This window comes from Bos taurus, chromosome 11 (genome assembly GCF_002263795.3).
Source record: "Bos taurus isolate L1 Dominette 01449 registration number 42190680 breed Hereford chromosome 11, ARS-UCD2.0, whole genome shotgun sequence".
Taxonomy (NCBI): domain Eukaryota; kingdom Metazoa; phylum Chordata; class Mammalia; order Artiodactyla; family Bovidae; genus Bos; species Bos taurus.
The window spans coordinates 45,742,130-45,763,157 of NC_037338.1; the positions used below are offsets into that span (position 1 = coordinate 45,742,130).

The 21,028-nt window shown below is 48.0% G+C and overlaps 1 protein-coding gene across 2 annotated transcripts in view; it reads left to right on the forward strand.

Moving 5' to 3' along the window:
- UXS1 (UDP-glucuronate decarboxylase 1) overlaps positions 1-21,028 on the forward strand; it is a 57,226-nt gene that overhangs the window by 20,792 nt on the left and 15,406 nt on the right. For both annotated transcript variants that reach the window (NM_001206064.1, XM_005212786.5), the window contains exons 6-7: positions 12,314-12,494; positions 18,995-19,099. In NM_001206064.1, coding sequence (NP_001192993.1) covers positions 12,314-12,494; positions 18,995-19,099 — 286 coding nt within the window. The remainder of the gene's footprint in view (positions 1-12,313; positions 12,495-18,994; positions 19,100-21,028) is intronic.

Sequence of the window (21,028 nt, forward strand, 5' to 3'; positions counted from 1 at the left end):
ACGAATTCACCAGTGAAAGAACCCCATGTGGGTGTTGTGTAGGAAAGTGTGTTCCCAGAGACTGGCACCTTTGCCTTTTGAGCCAGTGCCAGCCGTGTTGAGATGTGATATGCCCTGAGGTGTATATTTCAGTAGTTCAAGCATGTCCACAGTTGTGCAGCCATCACCAGCTTCAGAACATCTTGTCCCCAAAGACACCCCAAGCCCATGAGCAGTCACTCCCCGTTCCCCCAGCCCTGCCACCCCAAGGCAACCACTGGGTTACTTTCTGTCTGTGGACATTTGTCAACTCTGGGTGCTTATACAGGTGGAATAATGCACAATTTGGCCTTTTGTGACTGATTTCTTTCACTTAGTGTGTTTTTAAGATTTATTCATGTTGCAGTGGGCTTCCGAGGTGGCTCAGTTTTAAAGATTCCGCCTGCCAATGCAGGAGACACAGGTTCAATCCCTGGGTTGATTGAAAAGATCCCTTGGAGAAGGAAACGCCAACCCACTCCAGTGTTCTTGTCTTGGAAATCCCATGGACAGAGGAGCGTGGTGGGCTACCGTCCATGGGGCTGCAAAGAGTCAGACACGACTGAGCACATGCAGACATTGCAGTATTTATCTGTACTTCATATCTTTTTATTACAAGTAATATTTCATTGTATGGATAGACCACACTTTATCCATTTATCCTACGAGTCACATGGCAGCTCTGTTTAACCTTTGGAGGAACTGCCAGACCTTTTTGTGAAGTGACTGCACCATTTCACATCCTATTACAGACTTCAGTGTGTGCGGGGTCCGATCTTTCCTTGTCCCTGCCAGCATTTGTCATTATATGTCTCTGTTGGTAGCCCTCCTCGTCATGTCACGTGGTGTCTAATTGTGTGTCTGTTTCACATAATGTCTCTTCATTTATTTATATTGGCTCTCTGTGCAGCGCGCGAGATCTTAGTTCCCCACCCAGGAATCAAACCGGGGCCCCTTGCATTGGGAGCGCAGTCTTCACCACCACACCACCAGGGACATCCCTCTCATTGTGGTTTTGATTTGAGTTTCTTGGTGGCTTATGATGTTGAGCATCTTTTAATGGGCCTGTTGGCCATTTCTTTTATTTCCATGGAGAAATGTCTTTTCAGACCCTTAGCCCATTTTAAAATTGGGTTCTCTTTCTTTTCATTTTTGTGTTATAAGAGTTCTTTATCTAGATACAAGTTTCTTATCAGATACACGATATACAGTTATCTTTTTTTACCATTCTGTTTGTTGTCTTTTGTTGATGGTATTCTTCGAAGCTCTAAAGATTTAAATATTGATGAAGTTTATTTTTTCTTGTGTTCCTTGTGCTTTGATGTCACATTGAAGCAGACATAGTCTAATCCAAGGTCACTGATTTGCCTGTTTTTTCCTTAGAGTTTTATAGGTTTAGTTCTTACATTTAGGTATTTTGTGTTCATTTCTATATGTGGATTTAGATAAGGGTCTCCCATCCTTTTGCATCTGGACTGCCCAGTGGTCCAGTGCCCGTCAAATTATCTTGCCACCCTTATAAAAAATGAACTGTCCATAAACCCAAATGTTTATTTCTGAACTCTCAGTTCTGTCCATTCTGATGTCTGTCTTTGTGCCAGGACCACACTGTTTTGATTACTGTTGCTTTGTAGTAAGTTTTAAAATTGGGAGTTGTGAGTTCTTCAACTTTGTTCTTCTTTTTCAAGATAGTTTTGACTGTTCTGGACCCCTTTCAGTTCCTTGTGAATTCTAAGATCAGCCTGTCATTTTCCACAAAGAAGCTGGCTGAGATTCTGATAGAGGTGAATTGAATCTGTAGGTCAGTTTGGGGCATATAGCCATATTAATGGTATTCCAGTTCTTGAACATGGGGTGTCTTTATATTTATTCAGGTCTTCATTACTTTTAATTTTTTCTTTTGTAGTTTTTCAGAATGTAAGTTTTGTACTTCCTTCATTGAATTTATTCTAAAGTGTCTTATCCTTTTTGATGCTAGTATAAATTGAATTGTCAGTTTCATTTTTATATTGTGTATTCTCTTGTTGCTTTCCTGGTGGCTCAGTGGTGAAAAATCCACCTGTCATGCAGGGGACGTGGATTCCATTCCTGGGTTGGAAAGATCCCATGGAAAAGGAAATGGCAATTCACTCCAGTATTTTTGCATGGAAAAGCCCATGGACAGAGGAGCCTGGTGGGCTACACTCCATTGGTTTACAAAGAGTTGGACACAACTTAATGAGTAAAGAAACCAAAAAAGAAATTCTCTTGGTGAATAGAAACACAATTAATTTTTGTATTTTCTTAATGTCTTGCAGCCATGCTGAATTCACTGATGAGTCTAATAGTTTTAAGTGGATTCCTTAGTATTTTCATGCAGGTCATGTTACCTGTAAATACGGGTGGCTTAGCTTCCGCCTTTTCAATATAGATGCATTGTATTTCACTTTCTTGCCTAATTGTCCTTGCTGGAATCTCTAACACTTGATGCTGAATAGAAGTGAGAGGAGCAAACCTCCTTGTCTTGTTCCTGATCTCAGGGGAGAGGTTTCAGACTTTCACCATTGAATATGGTGTTACCTGTGGGTTTTCAGAGGTGCCTTTATCAGACTAAGAAATTTCCCTTCTCTTCCTAGTTTATTTGTTTTGCAACCCATCTTGCATACCCAGGATAATTACCATGTATAATCTTTTTTCATATCTTGCTGGATTTGATTTGCTAGTATTTTGAGAATTCTTATGTCTATGTTTATAAGAGCTATTGGTCTGTAACTTTCTTGTGATGTCTCTTCCTAGTTTTTGTCTCAGAGGTGTAATGGCCTTGTATGATAAGTGGGGTAGTGTTTCTTCCTCTTCTACTTTTTGGGAAGACTTTGTGTAGATTTGATGTTAAATTGACCTTTGAACAACATGGGTTTGAGCCGCACTGGTGGATTTTTTTTTCAGTAGATACACACTACAGTACTTGACTTACTAGATGGCTCAGGGATAAAGAATCCGCCAGGATTGCAGGAGATGTGGGTTTGATTCCTGAGTGAGGAAGATCCCTTGGAGAAGGAAATGGGCAACCCACTTCAGTATTCTTGCCTGGGAAACCCCATGGACAGAAGAGCCTGGTGGGCTACAGTCCATGGGGTTGCAAAAGAGTTGGACACAACTTAGTGACTAAACAACAAATACAAGACTGTAGCCCACCAGACTCCTCTGTCCTTGGGATTTTCCAAGCAAGAATACTGGAGTGGGTTGCCATGTCCTTCTACAGGCTGCAGTCTACAGGCTACTGTCTATGGGGTCACAGAGTTGGACTTGACTTAGTGACTGAACAATAACAGTACTTACTACACGGTCCGTGGTTAACTGAATCTGCAGATGTGGAACCACAGATGTGGACGGCCCACTGTAAAGTTACCTTGGATTTTCCAGTATGTGGTAGTTTGGCACCCCTGAATGTTGAGTTGTTGGAGGGTCAACTGTGATTCTTCTTTAAATGTTTGGTGAAGTTCACCAGAGAAGCCATCTGCACTTGGGCATAATTCAATCTCTTGTTATAAATCTGTGCAGTTTCCTGTTTCTTCTTGAGTTAGTTTTGGTAGTTTCTATCTTTCTAGGAATTCTCTACTTTGGCTGCATACCCTAAGTTTTGGCCGTGCTGTTTCTTCTTTGTCATTCATGTCAAAGTATTTTCTAATTTACCTTATAATTTACTGTTTGATCCATTAACCTAAACACTTGGGGATTTCTCAGATTTGTTACTGAAGTCTAATTTCATTCCCTTATACTCAGAGAACATGCTTTGTATGATTTGAATCCCTTTAAATTTATTGAGGCTTGTTTAGTGGCCTAGAATATGGTCTGTCCTGGAGAATATTTCCTATTCTCTTAACAACTTATTGACCAGAGATGTATTAATATGTCTTTTGTTACCCAAATGGTATTGATCTGAGATATATCAATATTCACTTATATAACAAATTACTGGATACTGGATGCTTGGGGCTGGTGCACTGGGACGACCCAGAGGGAGGGTATGGGGAGGGAGGGAGGAGGGTTCAGGATGGGGAACACAGGTATACTTGTGGTGGATTCATTTCGATATTTGGCAAAACTAATACAATATTGTAAAGTTTAAAAATAAAATAAGCAGGGTGACAATAAAAAAAATAAAAATAAAAAAAAACAAATTACTGACACAGGTGTTGGTTTCTACAAAGATCCCCTGGTCAGTAATGTGTTACAAGAACTGTGTATTATACTGCGGTTGAATGGAGTGTTGCAGAGGCATCTGGCAGGTCCAGTGGGCTTGTGCTTTTTGAGTGTTTATTTCCTTTATTTCTGCTGCATAGTTCTGTGCAGTGTTGAGAATGAGTTATTGATGTTTCTGGTTATTGTAGAAGTCTCTGTTTCTCTCTTCAGTTCTTTCAGCTCTGCTTTACATATTTTGTATCTCTGCCGTTAGGTGTGTAAATGTTTATACCTGTTGTATTCACTTGATAGATTGACTCTCTTGTCCTTACACAATGCCCCCTCTTTGTCTGTGAACATTTTTTGTTTTATCTCTATTTGTCTGGTAGCATTACAGCCACTCCCTCTTTCTTATTGCTATTTCTGTGATACTGCATTTTACGTTCAGTGTCTTATACCTTTGAGTCTACAGTGACCCCTTTAGACCATGTGCGCCGCTGCCGCTGCTGCTCAGTTGCTAGTTGTATCCGACTCTTTGTGACCCCGTGGACCGTAGTCTGCCAGGCTCCTCTGTCCATGGCATTTCCCAGGCAAGAGTACTGGCATGGGTTGCCATTTCTTTATAGAATGTTAATCTTTTTATCACCAAGTCCACTTTGCCTTTTTTTGTTCCTATGGATTTGAATTAACTTTGGTGTCATTTCTTTACTGCAAACAACTTTGCTCTCACCTACCTTCTTTGCTTTATTGTTGTCAAATATGTTTCTATATTTTATAAGGATAAGTAGCACAGTTTTTTAAGGATAATACATTTTTATAGGGATACATAATACAATTATATACATACTGTTTTCAACTGGCTTTTTCTTTTTTGTTGTAGTGCTAAAACATAACATAACATTTTTATTTTAACCAGTAGGTGTTTAGTTCTTTGGCTTTAAGTGTGTCCACAATGCTGTGCTAAGTAGTTTGGTCTTTAAATTGAAAGGATTTCAGAAGAGAAGAAAAAAGTACGATTATATTGCCTTTTATAGTTAGTTACTTAATTACTTTGTTCTCCCCCTGCCTTCTAGAATCATTTGCCTTCAGCCTGAAGAATTTAGTGTTTCTTATATGGCCGGTCTGCTAGCAATGAATGTTTCTTATCTTATTTTTGTTTTTTATCTCTAGAAGTTATCTTTGGTGTTTGTAATTCTTGGCTGCAGTTTCTCTCTACGGCTTCCTCTGTCATTTGTTATGAAACGTCAGCAGTGAGTCACGGGGTTCCCTGTGCTTCAGGCGTCATTTTCTTTTCCTCCTGTTCAGTTTCCTGTGGCTGCAGTAACAATTCCACCGACACTGTAACTTACACCAGCAGATGCTCCCAGTTCTGGAAGCTGGATGTCTACACCCGCGTTGTTGGCAGGGCTGTCCTCTCTGATGGTTCTGGGGGGGATCGTTCCAGGCCTTTCTCTCCACTGTACTTTGGCCAGGAGTCCCTGAGCCCCCTGCTCTATGAGGCTTCACCCCAGTCTCGGCCTCCACTGTCACATGTTGCTCTCCCTGTGTCTCATGCTGGACTTGTGGTCCACCCTACTCCATAGTGACCTCACTGTAACTGATCACACCCGCAGTGACCCTGTTTCCAAATGACGTCACGTTCTGAGGCTCACAGGACATACTTTGCTGGACAGTATTCAGCCCCACGCAGCTGCTTTCAGAGTTCACCTTTGTCTCTGGTCGTCATCACTTTTAACGTGACATGTCTGCCTGTGACGTGTCTACCCATGTTTACATTTTCCTGCTTGGAGCTCATAGAGCTTCTTGAATGTGTGGATTACCATGTTGCATCAGTTTCGGGGAGTTTCAGCTGTTCTTTCCTTGGTATTTTCCCATTACCTGCATGTTGGGGTGGTCATCAGCACCTCATGTTTGTTAGAAGCTCTGCTCATGTTCCCTTACAAGTTCTCTCTGTTCTGCATGTTGCCTAAACCCCCTCTGGTCTGGCTTCACATTTGCACGTTCGTTCTTCTGCTGGATCCACATTGTTGACTCTGGTGCCTTCTCCTCTTTGGTTACTGCACTTGATGACAGAATCTCCATCTGTTTCTGTCTTACAGCTTTCTTCTCTTTAGTCTCTCTCCACTTTTTCAGCTGGCTTCCTCCAGTGCTTTGCGTATACTTGTGGTGGCTACTTCGGCGACCACTGAATCTGACGTTTGGGTCCCACGGGTGGGTGTGTCGCCTGGTTGCTGTCCTATGCTGATTCCCACACAGCTGTTTCTTTGTGCATCTTGACTTTTTTGGTAGAAAACTGGCCACTTTGGGTGAGCCCTGCGGCAGCTGTGGATCCTGTTCACCCCTCCCCACCAGGCCTGTTGTATTTTGGTTTGTTGGTGTGTTTGTGTCTATTCAGTGGCCTGGCTGGTCTATGTTGCTGACATGTTTCCCCTGGAGTGTGAGAGTGGTGGCTGCAGCTTCAGGCATGGACACGGTCACGCTGGAAGGTGGTCCCAGCACAGTCTTTGCACTGTTTCTTTCCCTGATGGCCCTGTTGAGCCATTCCCCTTGTGTGGGGTCACAGCAACTGTTAGGCTCCTATAACTGGCCTGTGCTGTGGTCTGTCCTTTCATCAGGACCTAATAAATTGTCCCTTGGTCCTACCCAGTTAAATTCTCGCCCCTTTGCAGAGGGCGCTTTGAGCCAAGCTGTGGAGGTTTGTCCTGACCCTGGGGGCTCCAGGGTCTCTCCCGGGTCTGCCTGCTGAACCAGCTGTCCTCGTGGGGCACCAGCCCCTCTTCGCTGCTCTCCATCCCAGTCCCCCTTACTCTCGAACTTTTCCCCCTTTATTCCAAATAAAGTCAGCTCCTTAAAGGAGAGCTTTGTTCTCTTTTTGAATTGACTCCTTCTGTCCCCAGGGAGCAGTCTCTGAGCCACCTGACAGGAAACCTCTGGAGCTGGAGGAGGGGGTGGGGCAGGAGGAGTAGCCCCTGATCTTCTTGCCTCGCCCCTAGGCCACATGGGGGCTGAGCAGGGGTGACCAGGGTCCCACAGTCACACCCTTTCATGGGGGTGGGGAGGAGCTTCTGCTCTAAGGCGCAGGTGGGAGCTGGGTGGGGAAAGGGGGCACTTGACCACCAGGCTCAGGGGTCAGGAGTCCAGACCAAAGGGGACCAGAAATGAGAAATGCTGGGGGCAGGGTTTGCCCTCCCCAGTGAGATGCCAAATCCTGTCACTGGGAGCCCCTGTTTTTGGCCATTCCTGAGAATCTCACCTTCTCACCTGCTTTGAACTGGTGGAGGTAGGGATTGAGGGTGGGGGTGGACAGTGAGGCAGTGAGCGGGCTGGGGCTCCTATGTCCAGACTGAACTTTCATGGATTTTCTTGGATAAGGGTTTCTTCATCTCCCATTACCTTAGGACAAAATCCAAAGACTTGAATATTGGGTTCTATGTGGAGCATCTGATTGACCTGTGACCTTGATGTATGAAAGGTTAGGATGCCGGGGGGTCTATTCATAGCCAACATCTCTGTTGAGGAACCATGCGTCCTGGACACCAGAGTTGACACTTGTGACTCGGAGTTAAACTGCTTCCCCCACACAACCTCCCTTTTCTTTTAGAAGTTACAGAAGGTCCCTGCCTGTTCGAGTGGCTCCTTAAATCTCACCGCGAGCAGACTCTGAAGCCTGTGTACACTTGTGTTCTGGGTATTTTCTGTCAAAAACGTGCAAGCCTTTAGGTACAGATCAGGAGAGACATCAGTGAAGAGGGCTTCCCAGGTAGTGTTAGTGGTAAAGAATCCACCTGCCAATTCAGGTTAGACATAAGAGACATTTGATCTAAGACAGTAAGAGGGTCCAGTCCCTGGGTGAGGGCCTGGCAACCCACTCCAGTATTTGTGCCTGGAGAATCCCATGAACAGAGGAGCCTGGCAGGTTACAGTCCATGGGGTCTCAAAGAGTCAGACATAACAGAAGTGACTTAGCCATACACATCAGTGAAAAGCTGATTTTCCTAATCTTCCTGTTACCACCCGTCAGAGTGATCAGAAAATCTGACACTCTGTGCTGATATATGAGCCCTGCATAGCCTCTCGAGGGTTCTTGTCACTGCCAGGGTGGGTGGTTTTCCTGTCAACGCTGAGCCCTGTGGAATTAATTTCACTTTCTGTACAATTACAGTCAATAGGCTTAGTGTTTTTCACTCTTTACCACCTCATTGGTTAAGCCACATTTCAGAGTCATTTGGTGCCTAAGGCTGGCATATGGCTGCTAAAACTTAAAGCCTTCTCAGTAAGTGTTGAAGCCTCAGCACAAAGAAGAGATTTGCTCCAACAGACTTTTTTTTTCTTTTTGCTGATGAACTGTGAGGCATAAGTTTGGGTGCTGACCTGAGCTGGACCCTGCTGGCTCCCACAGGAGCATGTGGGACTGAGATCACAGACCACAGGGGCAAGCGGAGCTGTGCAGGGCCTGATCCGTTCCATGGGCGAGGCCTGAGAAAGCTGTCTGAGTGCCAAGCTTCTGCCCATTCTGTTTCCATTTAAAATGCTTGCCTGAGGGGATGAAGCTGAGTAGAAGAAACATTTTATAAACACCCAGTTATGTTACATGGTGGCACTAGTGGTAAAGAATCTGCCTGCCAGTTCAGGAGATGTAAGAGACGTGGGTTTAGTCCCTGAGTTGGGAAGATCCCCTGGAGAACGAAATGGCAACCCACTCCAGTATTCTTGCCTGGAGAATCCCATGGACAGAGGAGCATGGCAGGCTACAGTCCATGAGATCACAAAGTGTCAGACATGACTGAAGCAACCTAGCATGCACACATGTAGCTGTGTTACGTAAACCTAAATACTTTAGATAGAAAGGAACTATTCCAGAAAAAATCTTTAATCTATTTTAAGACAGGCTAAGGTACTTCCTTCCCCAGGGGATCTTCCTGATCCAGGAACTGAACCCACATCTCCTGCTTTGGCAGGTGTTTTTTTTTGTTTGTTTTTTGGTTTTTTTACCACTCCTGAAGCCATGAAATTAAAATCACTTGCTGCTTGGAAGAAAAACTATGACCAACCTAGATAGCATGTTAAAAAGCATAGATATTACCAACAAAGGTCCGTCTAGTCAAAGCTATCATTTTTCCATCAATCATGAATGTATGTTGGACCATAAAGAAAGCCGAGCACTGAAGAATTGATTGTTTTGACCTGTGGTGTTGGAGAAGACTCTTGAGAGTCCCTTGGACAGTAAGGAGGTCAAACTAGTCAGTCCTAAAGGAAATCAGTCCTGAATATTCATTGGAAGGACTGAAGCTGAAGCTCCAATACTTTGGCTACCTAATGTGAAGAACTGACTCACTGGAAAAGATGCTGGGAAAGATTGAAGGCAGGAGGAGGAGGGGACAACAAAGTATGAGATGGTTGGATGGCATCACCGACTCGATGGACGTGAGTTTGAGCAGGCCCCGAGAGTTGGTGATGGGCAGGGTTGCTGGCCTGCTGCAGTCCATGGGGTCGCAAAGAGTCAGACCGGACTGAGCAACTGAACTGTAACCGTATTCTTGCCTGGGAAATCCCATGCACAAAGGAGTCCGGTGGGCTACAGTCCATGTGGTTGCAAAGAGTCGGACATGACTTAGCAACTACAGAGTAACAGGTGCTTCACGCAGTTTTTCGTCGCCACTGAGGCTAGTGAAATGTTGGGGGCTGTCCTGTATGACTTAATACCCTGCTTTTCTGCTGGCTCCCGGGTCTCACCTGGTTATTTAGGTGCAGAGATAAAGTTGGCATGCTATGGGACATTTTATTTTTGGAAGTGTTTGCATATCAATATAGAGTTACATTAAGAGGGGTTAAATTTCTTCTGAAAAGATGTAATTTTACTGATGTAGAAACTGTGGGAAAATGCGATTAAACAAAGGTAAGACACAGTGAAATCTCACCTGAGGCAAGCACTAGGGGTGAGCCAGATTGGAGGTTAGTTATTTTTCCAAAAAACTATTCTTTCAAATCACTGTCCAGGTGTATAGATGAAAATGTAGGAGCACGGAAGATAAAACGCACCCCAGACAGGTGGACAGGTGGTAGACAGACTATGGAATCAGGAGGACAGGCTGATGTGTCTTTCTCAGGGATCCAGGGATCCTGGCCCAAAACTCCAGCCCCCAGATGTCGGTTCTCATCCCTGAAGCAAAGGGGAGTAGAATAACAGGGTTCCCGACAGAGAACAGATGCAGCTGATGGGAGACTGAGGGGCATCAGGGCTTCTTGGTTGTGCGTGTTCTAAACCTTCGTGTTTGTATTTTCATCTGAGCACACCCTCCGATGGTGGACAGGTGTGTTGTCCCCCGCGCCCCCGCCCCTGCCGCAGTCAGCCTTCTCCCCTGCTCCCCAGGCAACTTTGCTCACACCTGGGTTAAACACTGGAAAGACGCATCAGGCTTTCTATGAACAGAGGGCTTCATGCAGAGTAAATGTTTTACAACCATAGACCTAGAGGTCATGGTGCTTTCTCCTTAGGTGAAAAGAGTGCATGTTTTCTTTACTGTTAATTCTTTCACTTTGGAACAGGAGGGTGACAGGAATGTGAGTTTTGAAGGAGAAGGTGAGATGGGTCGCCAGGATGAGTAGAGAATGTATTTTCCATCGGTTTATTATTTTTGCTCCTACCCTCCAAAAACAAGATGCACTTTATCTAGCCCCCTCTGCGTAGATTATCTGGATCAAGTCTTTTTATTAGTTAAAATTGTTTCAGTCATAATTGCCTTTTCACATTTGCTGGGTGTCTGTTTTAGAAGCACATTCCTGGTGATCTCTGGCCTCTGGTGGTCGTTCAAAGCTGCCCCACTTCTGCTCGGCCGGGTCTCTGACCGTGCACAGCTGAACAGTGCCGTTACTCATGCAGGGCCTTGATCTGCACACAGTGTCTGCTGCTGCTTATTTTGTTCTTATGAACAGCTTGAAAGGTCATAGCTTTTTATGAGGTTTCTGAGTCCAGTTTAAACATGACATCCTTCTTTTCGGTAGTTCACCAAATAGACGCATGTTCTGGTACTTTTTACAAAAGTGATTCTAAAAGATTTAGAATCCCATCAGTGATGCTCAGCGTCCCACCCATATAGAACAAGGATCTTTTAGTAATGTAAGGTTCGCCGTCGAAGAGTGCCCTATGAACTCATAACTGCTACTTTTCATATCACTTCCTGGTGGCAGTTTGGATTTCCAGGCTGCCTAGACGTATACAGGTCCAACTCCCTGCTCTAGAGTCAGAGGACCGCACATACCTGCCTGCACACACCCTCCCCACCTGCACATACACCTCCTTGCTCTCACACACCTTCCCTTGCCTGCACACACACCCCCTTGCCCTCACACACCCTCCCCTGCCCGCATACACAACCCCTTCCCCACACACACCTTCCCCTACCCACACACAACCTTCCCTGCCCCTACACACCTCCCCTGCCCGCACACACCCCGCTGCCTGCCCACACATGGCCCTGCCTGCACAGACCACCACCAACCCCCCACCACCCCCCGCCCACACACAGCCTTCCCTGCCTGCACATACACCCCTGCCTGCACACACACACCCCCGCCCACACACAACCTTCCCTGCCCGCGCACACCCTCCCCTGCCCTCACACAGCCTCCCCTGCCCTCACACAGCCTCCCCTGCCCGCATACACAACCCCTTCCCCACACACACCTTCCCCTACCCACACATACCCCCCTGCCCGCACACACATACACCCCTGCCTGCACACACACACCCCCGCCCACACACAACCTTCCCTGCCCGCGCACACCCTCCCCTGCCCTCACACAGCCTCCCCTGCCCGCATACACAACCCCTTCCCCACACACACCTTCCCCTACCCACACATACCCCCCTGCCCGCACACACATACACCCCTGCCTGCACACACACACCCCCGCCCACACACAACCTTCCCTGCCCCTACACACCTCCCCTGCCCGCACACACCCCGCTGCCCGCCCACACATGGCCCTGCCTGCACAGACCACCCCCCCTCCACCCCCGCCCACACACAACCTTCCCTGCCCGCACACACCTCCCCTGTTCAGTAGGGGCTGCACTGGTACACATCCCTGGTACAGAGTGATTACCGTGCTCTCCCCTGCTGTCCCCACACAGGTAACCGGGGGCGCAGGCTTTGTGGGTTCCCATCTCACAGACAAACTCATGATGGACGGTCACGAAGTGACTGTGGTGGACAACTTCTTCACCGGCAGGAAGAGGAACGTGGAGCACTGGATCGGCCACGAGAACTTTGAGCTGATCAACCACGACGTGGTGGAGCCACTGTACATCGAAGGTGAGCGAGGGCTGCTGTGCTGGTTGGTGTCTGGTGGGTGTGTGGGCTCGATGGGGCCCCCGGATGGGTGGCTGACTCGGTCATGTTGAGTCCCTGTCTGGTTTTGGAAACAGTCTCACCACATCTTGGGCACTACCCTGGCGTCTGTGGTGGAGACTGGATTGGGGAATGGTCTAGATTCACTGTTACGTGGCTGTCGATCTGATATTTACAGCAGGGCAGGAATGTTCTCCTGTTTTAACAAGCATTTTGTGGGACTGTGTTGGTCTGTTTGTCTCCCGGGCTGGCATGCTGTGTGGGTTTTAACAGGGTCCCAATGGTACCACTTGATCTTCATCTCCCCAGCAGAGCTCTACCAGCTTCTTCTCGGCACACATCGTATATTTTCAAAGTGTGACCACTGTGGTTTATTCTGATTTCCTATTTCCAGTGGGAAAGTAGCTGTTGTCTGGACTCAGGAGTGGGTGGTCCATGTGGTGGAGGAGCTTATAACTGGGTTGGCTCCGGGTCTGGGCGGGCACAGTGGCCTCAGGGCCCCCTTGTGGTGATGAATTATGAAATGGTCAGACAGGAAGCCTTATTGTCACAGGGGTTGTGACAGAGGCCTCTGCATTGTCGGGGTTAGAGGATTGGGAAAGAAAGTTGTTGCTTTGGAATGAATTGTAATCACGGAAATAACTTAATAAGATTGTCTATGGCTTTAAAAGAATTCTGGATTTTACCCACCACAGTGGTTAAGTTTCTGATGTTGAATCTACCCTGCAGACTAGCTCTGGAAGCAGTAAAGTGAATTATTCTCCCCCTACCCCACCCCACAACCCATTCAGGACATGGGAAGTTTCTAAGAAGCCAGGGCCAGTAGAGGGTGTGTGTGGTTTGTGGGATGGATGCCAGGCCATCGGGATGGTGGTCGCTGAGCTGTGGCCTGGAACGGCACTTTGGACACAGGCAGGTGTCTGTCCCAGGAGAGGGCCCTAGGGACAGGACAGCAGGCGGTGACCAAGCTCTCAGAGCTGATCAGATGCTCCTGAAGGGAGGGGGAGCCCCTTGGAAGATGAGCTGGAAGAGGAAGGAGCTATCTTCATGGGTGGGTGGACTTCAGGTTTCTGATCTGACCAATTGGGAGCCTGGAGTAGCCCCTCCTGTCCTCACAGCTGGGTGATGAGCAGACTGATGGCCGGCAGCCATCTCTGCTCCTGCAGGGGACAGAAGGCCCAGGGCACACTGCCCCCTGGGATCCTGAGATGGTGCTGGGCATACCTGGTGTGCCTGACTGGGCGGAAGTGAGTGGGAGCTGCCCAGGGGCTGGGACAGTGTGGATGGGTTGTAAGTCCCAGCCTCAGCTCTGGGGGTCGGGGGCCCTTGTGTTAAGTTTCCCCTCCAGGAGCCCCATGAGGGGTTCTCAGTGACAGGTTTCCAGCAAGGGGCAAGAGGGTGGGGGGAACGAACCCTCCTAAAAATCCACACAGATCACCCAGTTCTCCCCTGAAGGCTCCTCAGGGGCGACCTCCCCCCACAGCCTGACCAGCATGGAGGGATGCCCCCAGCCTAGGCTCACAACAAGGAGACCCCATCCTGGGACCCCCTCTCCCCTCACTTCACTCCCCCCTCCCCTCAAGGAGACTCCGAGGACAACAGGTGCACCAGAGGAATCCCAGGGCCCCGGGTAAGGAAGAGTCTCTAGGGAAACCCAGGGACAACCAGGGAGACCACACCGAGGTCCCAGGGGGTCAGCTCTGACCTCGAGGGCTACAGGGCAGCGAGCGCAGCTTGTGTCCAGCCTGTTCATCCCCACTGTGCCTGGTGCATGGTGCGCGTCCACAGTAAGGACTCGGTCTGAAGAGGCAAAGCCAACATCAGACCTGGAGCAGACGTAGCAGGGACATGGAGTTACCAGAATGACTGTTTAAATACCTCTGATCCATGTGCAGAGGACACGGGTGGGTAAAGTGGAGTCTGCAGAGATGGGAGGGTCACGGGGGCTGAGAGATAGAATGTGGTGGTCAAGGGTTAAGAGTCTGGCTTTCTATGCAGCGGACACAGGTTTGAGCCCTGATCTGGGGAGCTCCCACATGCTGCAGAGCAACTAAGTCCGAGCAGCCACAAAGACCAGAAATAATTAACTAACTAAAAGGCCAGAAATAATAAAAAATAAACAAAATTTTAAAAGTTACATAGAAGAGAATCTTAATTATTTCTCTCCTTTCAAAAGATGATTCTTTCCTAGTGATAAAACTAATACACAGATGCTACAGAAAATTTGGAAAAGTATAAAAAAGAAAATAGAAAATTAATCCTCATATCCAAAAATGCTCTCTCTGTTCTTGTTAATATCTAATAATTTCTTTAAATGTGATCTTTTTAGATTAAATGTATGGTTAATAGGCAATATAAATTATATGGTTCAATTTTTTTTTTTTTTAATTAAAAAGAAATGCCTTAAAAAGTCTTCCTCTTGCCTCTGTCTGCCACCTCACTCTAGGAGACTGCTCTTAACATTCGCTCATCTGCAGTTCCCTTCTGTGACCCAGTTAACACAAGCAGGTATTCATGATTCTTCCCCACGGTAGAGAAAGTAGCATTTTTTTGTGTTGCTCTGAATTTTTTCCCCCTTGCTTTTTGTATCCTGATGATCGTTCTGTATCATTCATGCAGTGCTACTTCATTATTATTTTATCATTATTTTCTTTTTTGGCACTTAGTCGTGTTCTTTTGTGCGGCTGCACCAGGTCTTTTTACAGAGACACATCTCCCCCACTCTGTGCTGTTAGCATCTCCCCATGGCGTGAACATAGCGCAGCTTCGTTACCCCATGCTGCTGGGGGCGGGACTTGTGTGCTGCACCTGGCCGTCCAGGAAGTGGACGTGGCTTGGGAAGTGCCCAGATGGATGTGAGGTCACTGCTGTCGTCACCCTGGGTTGTGTCGGAGCTCCTGATGTGTGTAGCCTGTGACTCCCCAGAGCTTCCCTGAGAGCTTGTCCCCCCGCTTCATGGGCAGCGTGTCTGCAGAGAAGGAAACAGGCAGAGAGGCCCTCGTGTTTGGGGAGCTGGGTCCTGGCCCTGACGGTGCCCTGGGAGGACATCCAGGAGCCCGGAGCCACGGGCAGCCTGACCACTGCCAGTAGCGACCCCGAGGTGCACTGCCATGTCCTGGGCACTGTTGTCACCTCTCTGTGGTGGACACGGTTAGTTCTCTGAACACGTGTCGGGTGAGCTGTTAGCCCTGGGTGCTGGGCCCTTTCTGTTAGTGCCTTGTACCAGGCAGAGGAATCCAAGGGGAGATCTGGGTGGGGGGAGTTGTCAACACCTCACCCTACCCCCCCACCCCGCAACCCTGCCAGGTGCTGGTAAGAGGTGGGACTGAAAATGGCATTTGCTGAGAGCTTGGGGCCCGTGTTTCTGTGGGCATTTGAAGAGTGCCCCTCAGATTGGAATGTTTCTGTAGAATTGTATTCAGTAATTTAAAAATTTTCCCACTTACAGTGATGGTGCAAGTGTAAGCATCGAACGCAGAGGCTGTGGGGCTGAGACCCTCCATGTAACGTGGAATTCCTCCAGGGAAGCCAGCACGTTGGCTTGTTATCGTGGGGGTCGGGCAGGCATGCCAGCTGGTGGCTGATCCGGTGCTGGGCCAGACCTGAAGCAGGCAGCCTCCCCTTGGCATTAAGTCAGTATTATTTGATATGAAGTCAAGGCACAATCCCAATCTTAATTTTCCGTGCCAAGAGAAATTTGGTCTTTACACTTTGAAAAGTTCTGTATCTTTAAGCCCTGTTTTCCATCATAGATGCTGGTGTCGGGGAGCAGTGGTCAGGCTGTGTGTGCCGTGTGGCCACGAGTGGCCGTGACACAGCAGAGGTTTGACACAGGTCACGCGGGGAACTTGGTTAAAAAAACACGGTATAAAGAAAAATACTGCAGGAAGATGTAAATATTCCGCCTGTTTCTCTGTGGATTTCCCCTTTGGTAGGAGATAGCACTTGATTTTTTCTTTTTTGTATGGATTCTGAGCAGTAATTTTGAATTATCTCACGAGCTGTTAGTTTTGAGCACTTTTTCTTTCTGTATCTATGTCTCACGTGTGCAGAATTCATTCATTTGGGGTTAGACTGCCTGGGTTTTCAGAATTCACAGGAGGGCCAGTGCACTGTGGCCACCCCACCCTGGGCCCGTCTTCCTCCCAGCATAAAAATAACATGCCCACAGCCTGCCAAGAACACTACTTTGAACCTATTTAAGGAAATTATGTGAGAAAGGAGAACTCGAGAACTTACTGTTTTAATCACTCTTTAACTTGAGCTCTTTCGGGCTCATTTCTCAAGGCTCTTGTTTTCCCAGTTGCGGTTCCGGCATGCAGCCTTGTTCTCGGGACGGGGTGGCAGGAGAGTCGCTTGGTGGCCGGCAGCCAGCATGGACAGATCGCCACGCCGGTCGCCCTCCCCCAGCTCAGCGGTTTGAACATCATGCTTGTTTTGGGTGCAGTGTGTCATGCAGTGGGCAGGCTCTGAGCACTTTTTCCTGGGTAGTGAGAGTTCACCTTGGTTATTAATGCCTTGTGGTATCTGCCTAGCACCTCTCATGACTGATTTTTTATGCTTGTTCTGAAGTTTCCCCCGCTGTCCTGCCCGTAATTCTTCCGGGAGACTGTCAGTGACTGGGAGGCCACTGGGGCCTTACTGTTACAGCCAGGACGTGTCCCTGTAGGAAGGAGACACTGCTTAAGGCAACACAAGGTCTCGTGTTACAGGGCGTGCCTTAGCCCTCCCAGGAGGGGCGAGGGGGCAGTCATTTGCTCATTGGGTCATCTGTCCAGGGACACTGCGTGATTCTCACCTCTTGGCCACTGTAATTAACGCTGCTGTGAGTGTGGGAGCGCGAGCACCTCTTTGAGACTCTGCTTTTTCACTCCCTTGGCTGTAACCCCAGGAGTGAAATGTCTTACCCTGTGTCGATTCCATTTCTAGTATTCTGAGGGAATGCCCCGCTGTTCCCATGGCGGCTGCTGTGTTTGCATTCCCACCAGCAGTGCACAGGGGCCCCAGTTTCTCCACATCCTTGAAGACAGCGTTTGTTACTTTTTGGGGGGGTTTTTGGTAGTAGACATCCTGATCCATGTGAGGCAATACCTCAGTGTGGTCTTGATTTGCGTGTTTCTGATAAGTGACATTGAGCATTTTTGCATACACTTATTAGCCATTTGTGTATCATCTTTGGATGATATATTCAATATATTCAGTGTTTGCCATCTTTTAAGTTGGTTGATTTTGTGGTGTTGTTCATTTTAGGAGTTCTTTATATATTCTGAATATTAGCTTATCACATATAATTAGCAAGTATTTTTTCCCATTCTGTGGGCTGTTTTTTCACTCTGTTGATGGTGTCCTTTGATCCTGGCAAAATGTTTGATGTAGTTTCATTTGTCTATTTTTGCTGTGTTTCCTTTACTTTTGGTGTCAGATTCAAGAAATCTTTTCTAAATTCAGTGTCATGCAGCTTTTCCCATGTTTCCTTCTGGGCGTTTTCTTCCTTTAAGTCTTGTGTTTAGGCTCTTGGTCTGCTTCGAGTTGGGTTTGTGTGCTGTAAGATCAGGGTCCAGGCTTGTTCTTTTGCATGTGGATGTGCAGTTTTCCCAACACCACTTGGCAAAGAGACTGTCCTTTCCCCACCGCATGGCTCAGCACCCTTGTCAGAGATCGTGTGATCATACACAGAGGGTTCATTTGTGAGCTGTCCTCTCTGATCCTTTGGTCTCTATGTCTTGATGCCAGTAACACACCCTTCTGTTACCATAGCTTTGTATTGTGTTTTGAAATCAGAAATGTGAGTCCTTCAACTTTGCACTTTTTCAAAGTTATCATGGCTGTTTGGACACCCTTGAGTTTCCATATGAATGTTGTTTTAGATTTGTATTTATTCATTCCTTTTTGAGGTCGAGGGCACTGATATTAAAGCGTTACCTCTACCAGGGGAGTCATGTGGGATCCAGACATTTTGCTGTTCATGGCTCTAAACCCACCTCCAGATCTGGTGTTTATATGCAGGATAAGTAGAAACGGAACAAAAGCTCTCATCTCCCACACTTCCCTACCCTTTGTGTCAGATTTGTTTTTATAAACTTAAAATGTCGTTCATCTTGATGTTCACACTTCTCTCTGTGTCTGAGAACTCAGTCTGCCTTCCAGTCTGAGCACTTTATCCGGATAGATCTTCTCAGAGAGCAATCCACTTGGCTATCAGACTGATTCCAGGTAGAGGGGAACAGGCCTCTTGAGGGGCCCCGGCACACTCTTGTTCCAGATGATCAGACTTTGTTTCTGTTCAAAGTTCTTCCAGTCGCATAAGTAAGCTAGTTTCTAAGAAGAATGAAAGGTGATGAGTAGAATTTCGCTGAAAACTACATGAGCGCCGTTTTCACATGGTCCAATTCTGGGAGGTCAGCGTTTTCCAGTGTAGTCCCTCGAAGTAACAGGTGTGTTTTGCCTCCTGCCACCCCCCACAGTGGACCAGATCTACCACCTGGCCTCTCCTGCCTCTCCTCCCAACTACATGTACAACCCCATCAAGACACTGAAGACCAATACCATCGGGACCCTGAACATGCTGGGTGAGTCGGCCCCTCGTCCTGCAGACAGTCAGGGTGTTGGGACTAGGAGTTGGATCCTGACAGTTCTGTTCTTCAGCCCCCCTTCCCCATGCATGCTTTCGGGGTGACTGGGTTTGCCGTCACAACTCAGCATGGGGCTCCATCACTGTGGGAATCGGTCTACGTTGCCTCAGTGACATCCCCTGCCTTCCAAGTGGCCGCCTGCCCCTCCTGCACTTCACCTACTTGTGGCATGTGTGCCTCGGGGCTAGAAGATTCTGATGAGAGGTGGGGCATGGTCTGGTCCCACAGAGTTGAGGGTGGGAGAGCCTCCTCGTGGGGTTGAGGAAATGAGCTCCAGACTGACTGCAGGCCTCACCCTGAAAGTGGAAGGTGAGCGTGAACACCGCCCCGGGTGGCTGCGTGTGAGCCCACAGACAAATCCAGAGAGTAGGCCACACGCATGTGGGTTGTTGAGGTCAGAGGCGCTTTTGTTTCCATGGGTTTAAAAACCAAGGGTTTTGATTAGGTGCAAAGTGAAGATGGGAACCACTTCTTTAAATGTCAAGTGAAAAGTGGATTTAATTATGGAATATTTAAAGCAGATTCTGTAATTGGGTTTGGGAAATAGCCCTGCATTTCAATTTGAGAAAAGGGCAGCAGGGAGGGGAGCACAGTCTGTTAGACAAAACCTTCGGGGCAGTGGGCTCTGCGGAAGGTGAAGGATGCTTTCTCTAACTCAGGGCACTGTGTCCTGACTGTCAGGTCACTTGGTGGAGACACCCCTGTTCTTACCACTGCACACATCTGCCCCCAACTCTCTCCAGCCCCCCACCCCGCCTCCACGTGGAGCTGGAGGCAGTGCAGAAACAGCTACCATGCTCACGGTGTTTAGAAAGATGACCTTCCTCCCACCTGTTACAGGATGCTCCCTCCTATCCGCTGACAGGGGATAGGTCAGATGAGGGTTACAGTTGGGGACTTGGCAACCACGGAGATGGAGGGATGGAGAGGTTCCCAAAGCTGATGCCTTGAAATGCCCTTAGAGCAGGGGCTCCAGGTACTGGTCCATGACCTGTTAGGAACCGGGCCGCACAGCAGGCGGTGAGCCTCGAGTGAAGCTTCATCTGTATTTACAGCCGCTCCCCATCACTCACATTTCTGCTTGAGCTCTGCCTCCTGTCAGGTCAGGGGCAGCATTAGATTCTCGTAGGATCATGAACCCCAGTGTGAAGCGCACATGCAAGGAGCCTAGGTTGAGAGCCCTTTATGAGACTCCACTGCCTGTTGATCTCAGGTGGAGCTGAGGCAGTGACGCTAGTGCCAGGGAGTGGCTGCAGTTACAGAGTATCACGAGCAGAGAGGTATGACTGCAGAGACCTGAATAAATGAGCTGCAGACTCGTGTCAGAACCCTGCCAGTGAGTGGCAAGTGACAGCTAAGCTGCACCTGGCGAAGTGTGTCCTTATTTTACTGTATATCACAGTGTAATAATAATAGAAATAAAGTGCACAGTAAATGTAATCTGCTTGAATTGTCCCCAAACCATCCCCCAGCCCCCGCCGCGTCTTTGGAATAATTGTCTTCCATTAAGCTGGCCCCTGGTGCCGGAAGGGTTGGGGACAGCTGTCTTAGAGCTTGGCCTGAGCACTGCAGGTGACAGTAGTCCGTTCTTGCTGGGAGGGGTGAAGGCGAGAAGGGGTCAGAGCTGACACGGACACAGCCAGTTGCTTTGCAGAAGCTCCTGCGGAAGCAGGACCTCAAAGGAAAGAGGGAGTGGGGCAGAGGTGCCTGAACAGGAGACGCGCTTGGGCACAGTTGGAGGTGCCCAGGGCACGTGGGGAGCAGAGGCTAGAAGGCTGACCATCAGGGAGAGAGTGGCAGCCAGAATTTGAAGGACCTTGCCCTCTGCCTACGGGGGTGGGGGTAGTTACCTGATGGAGTGCTGGT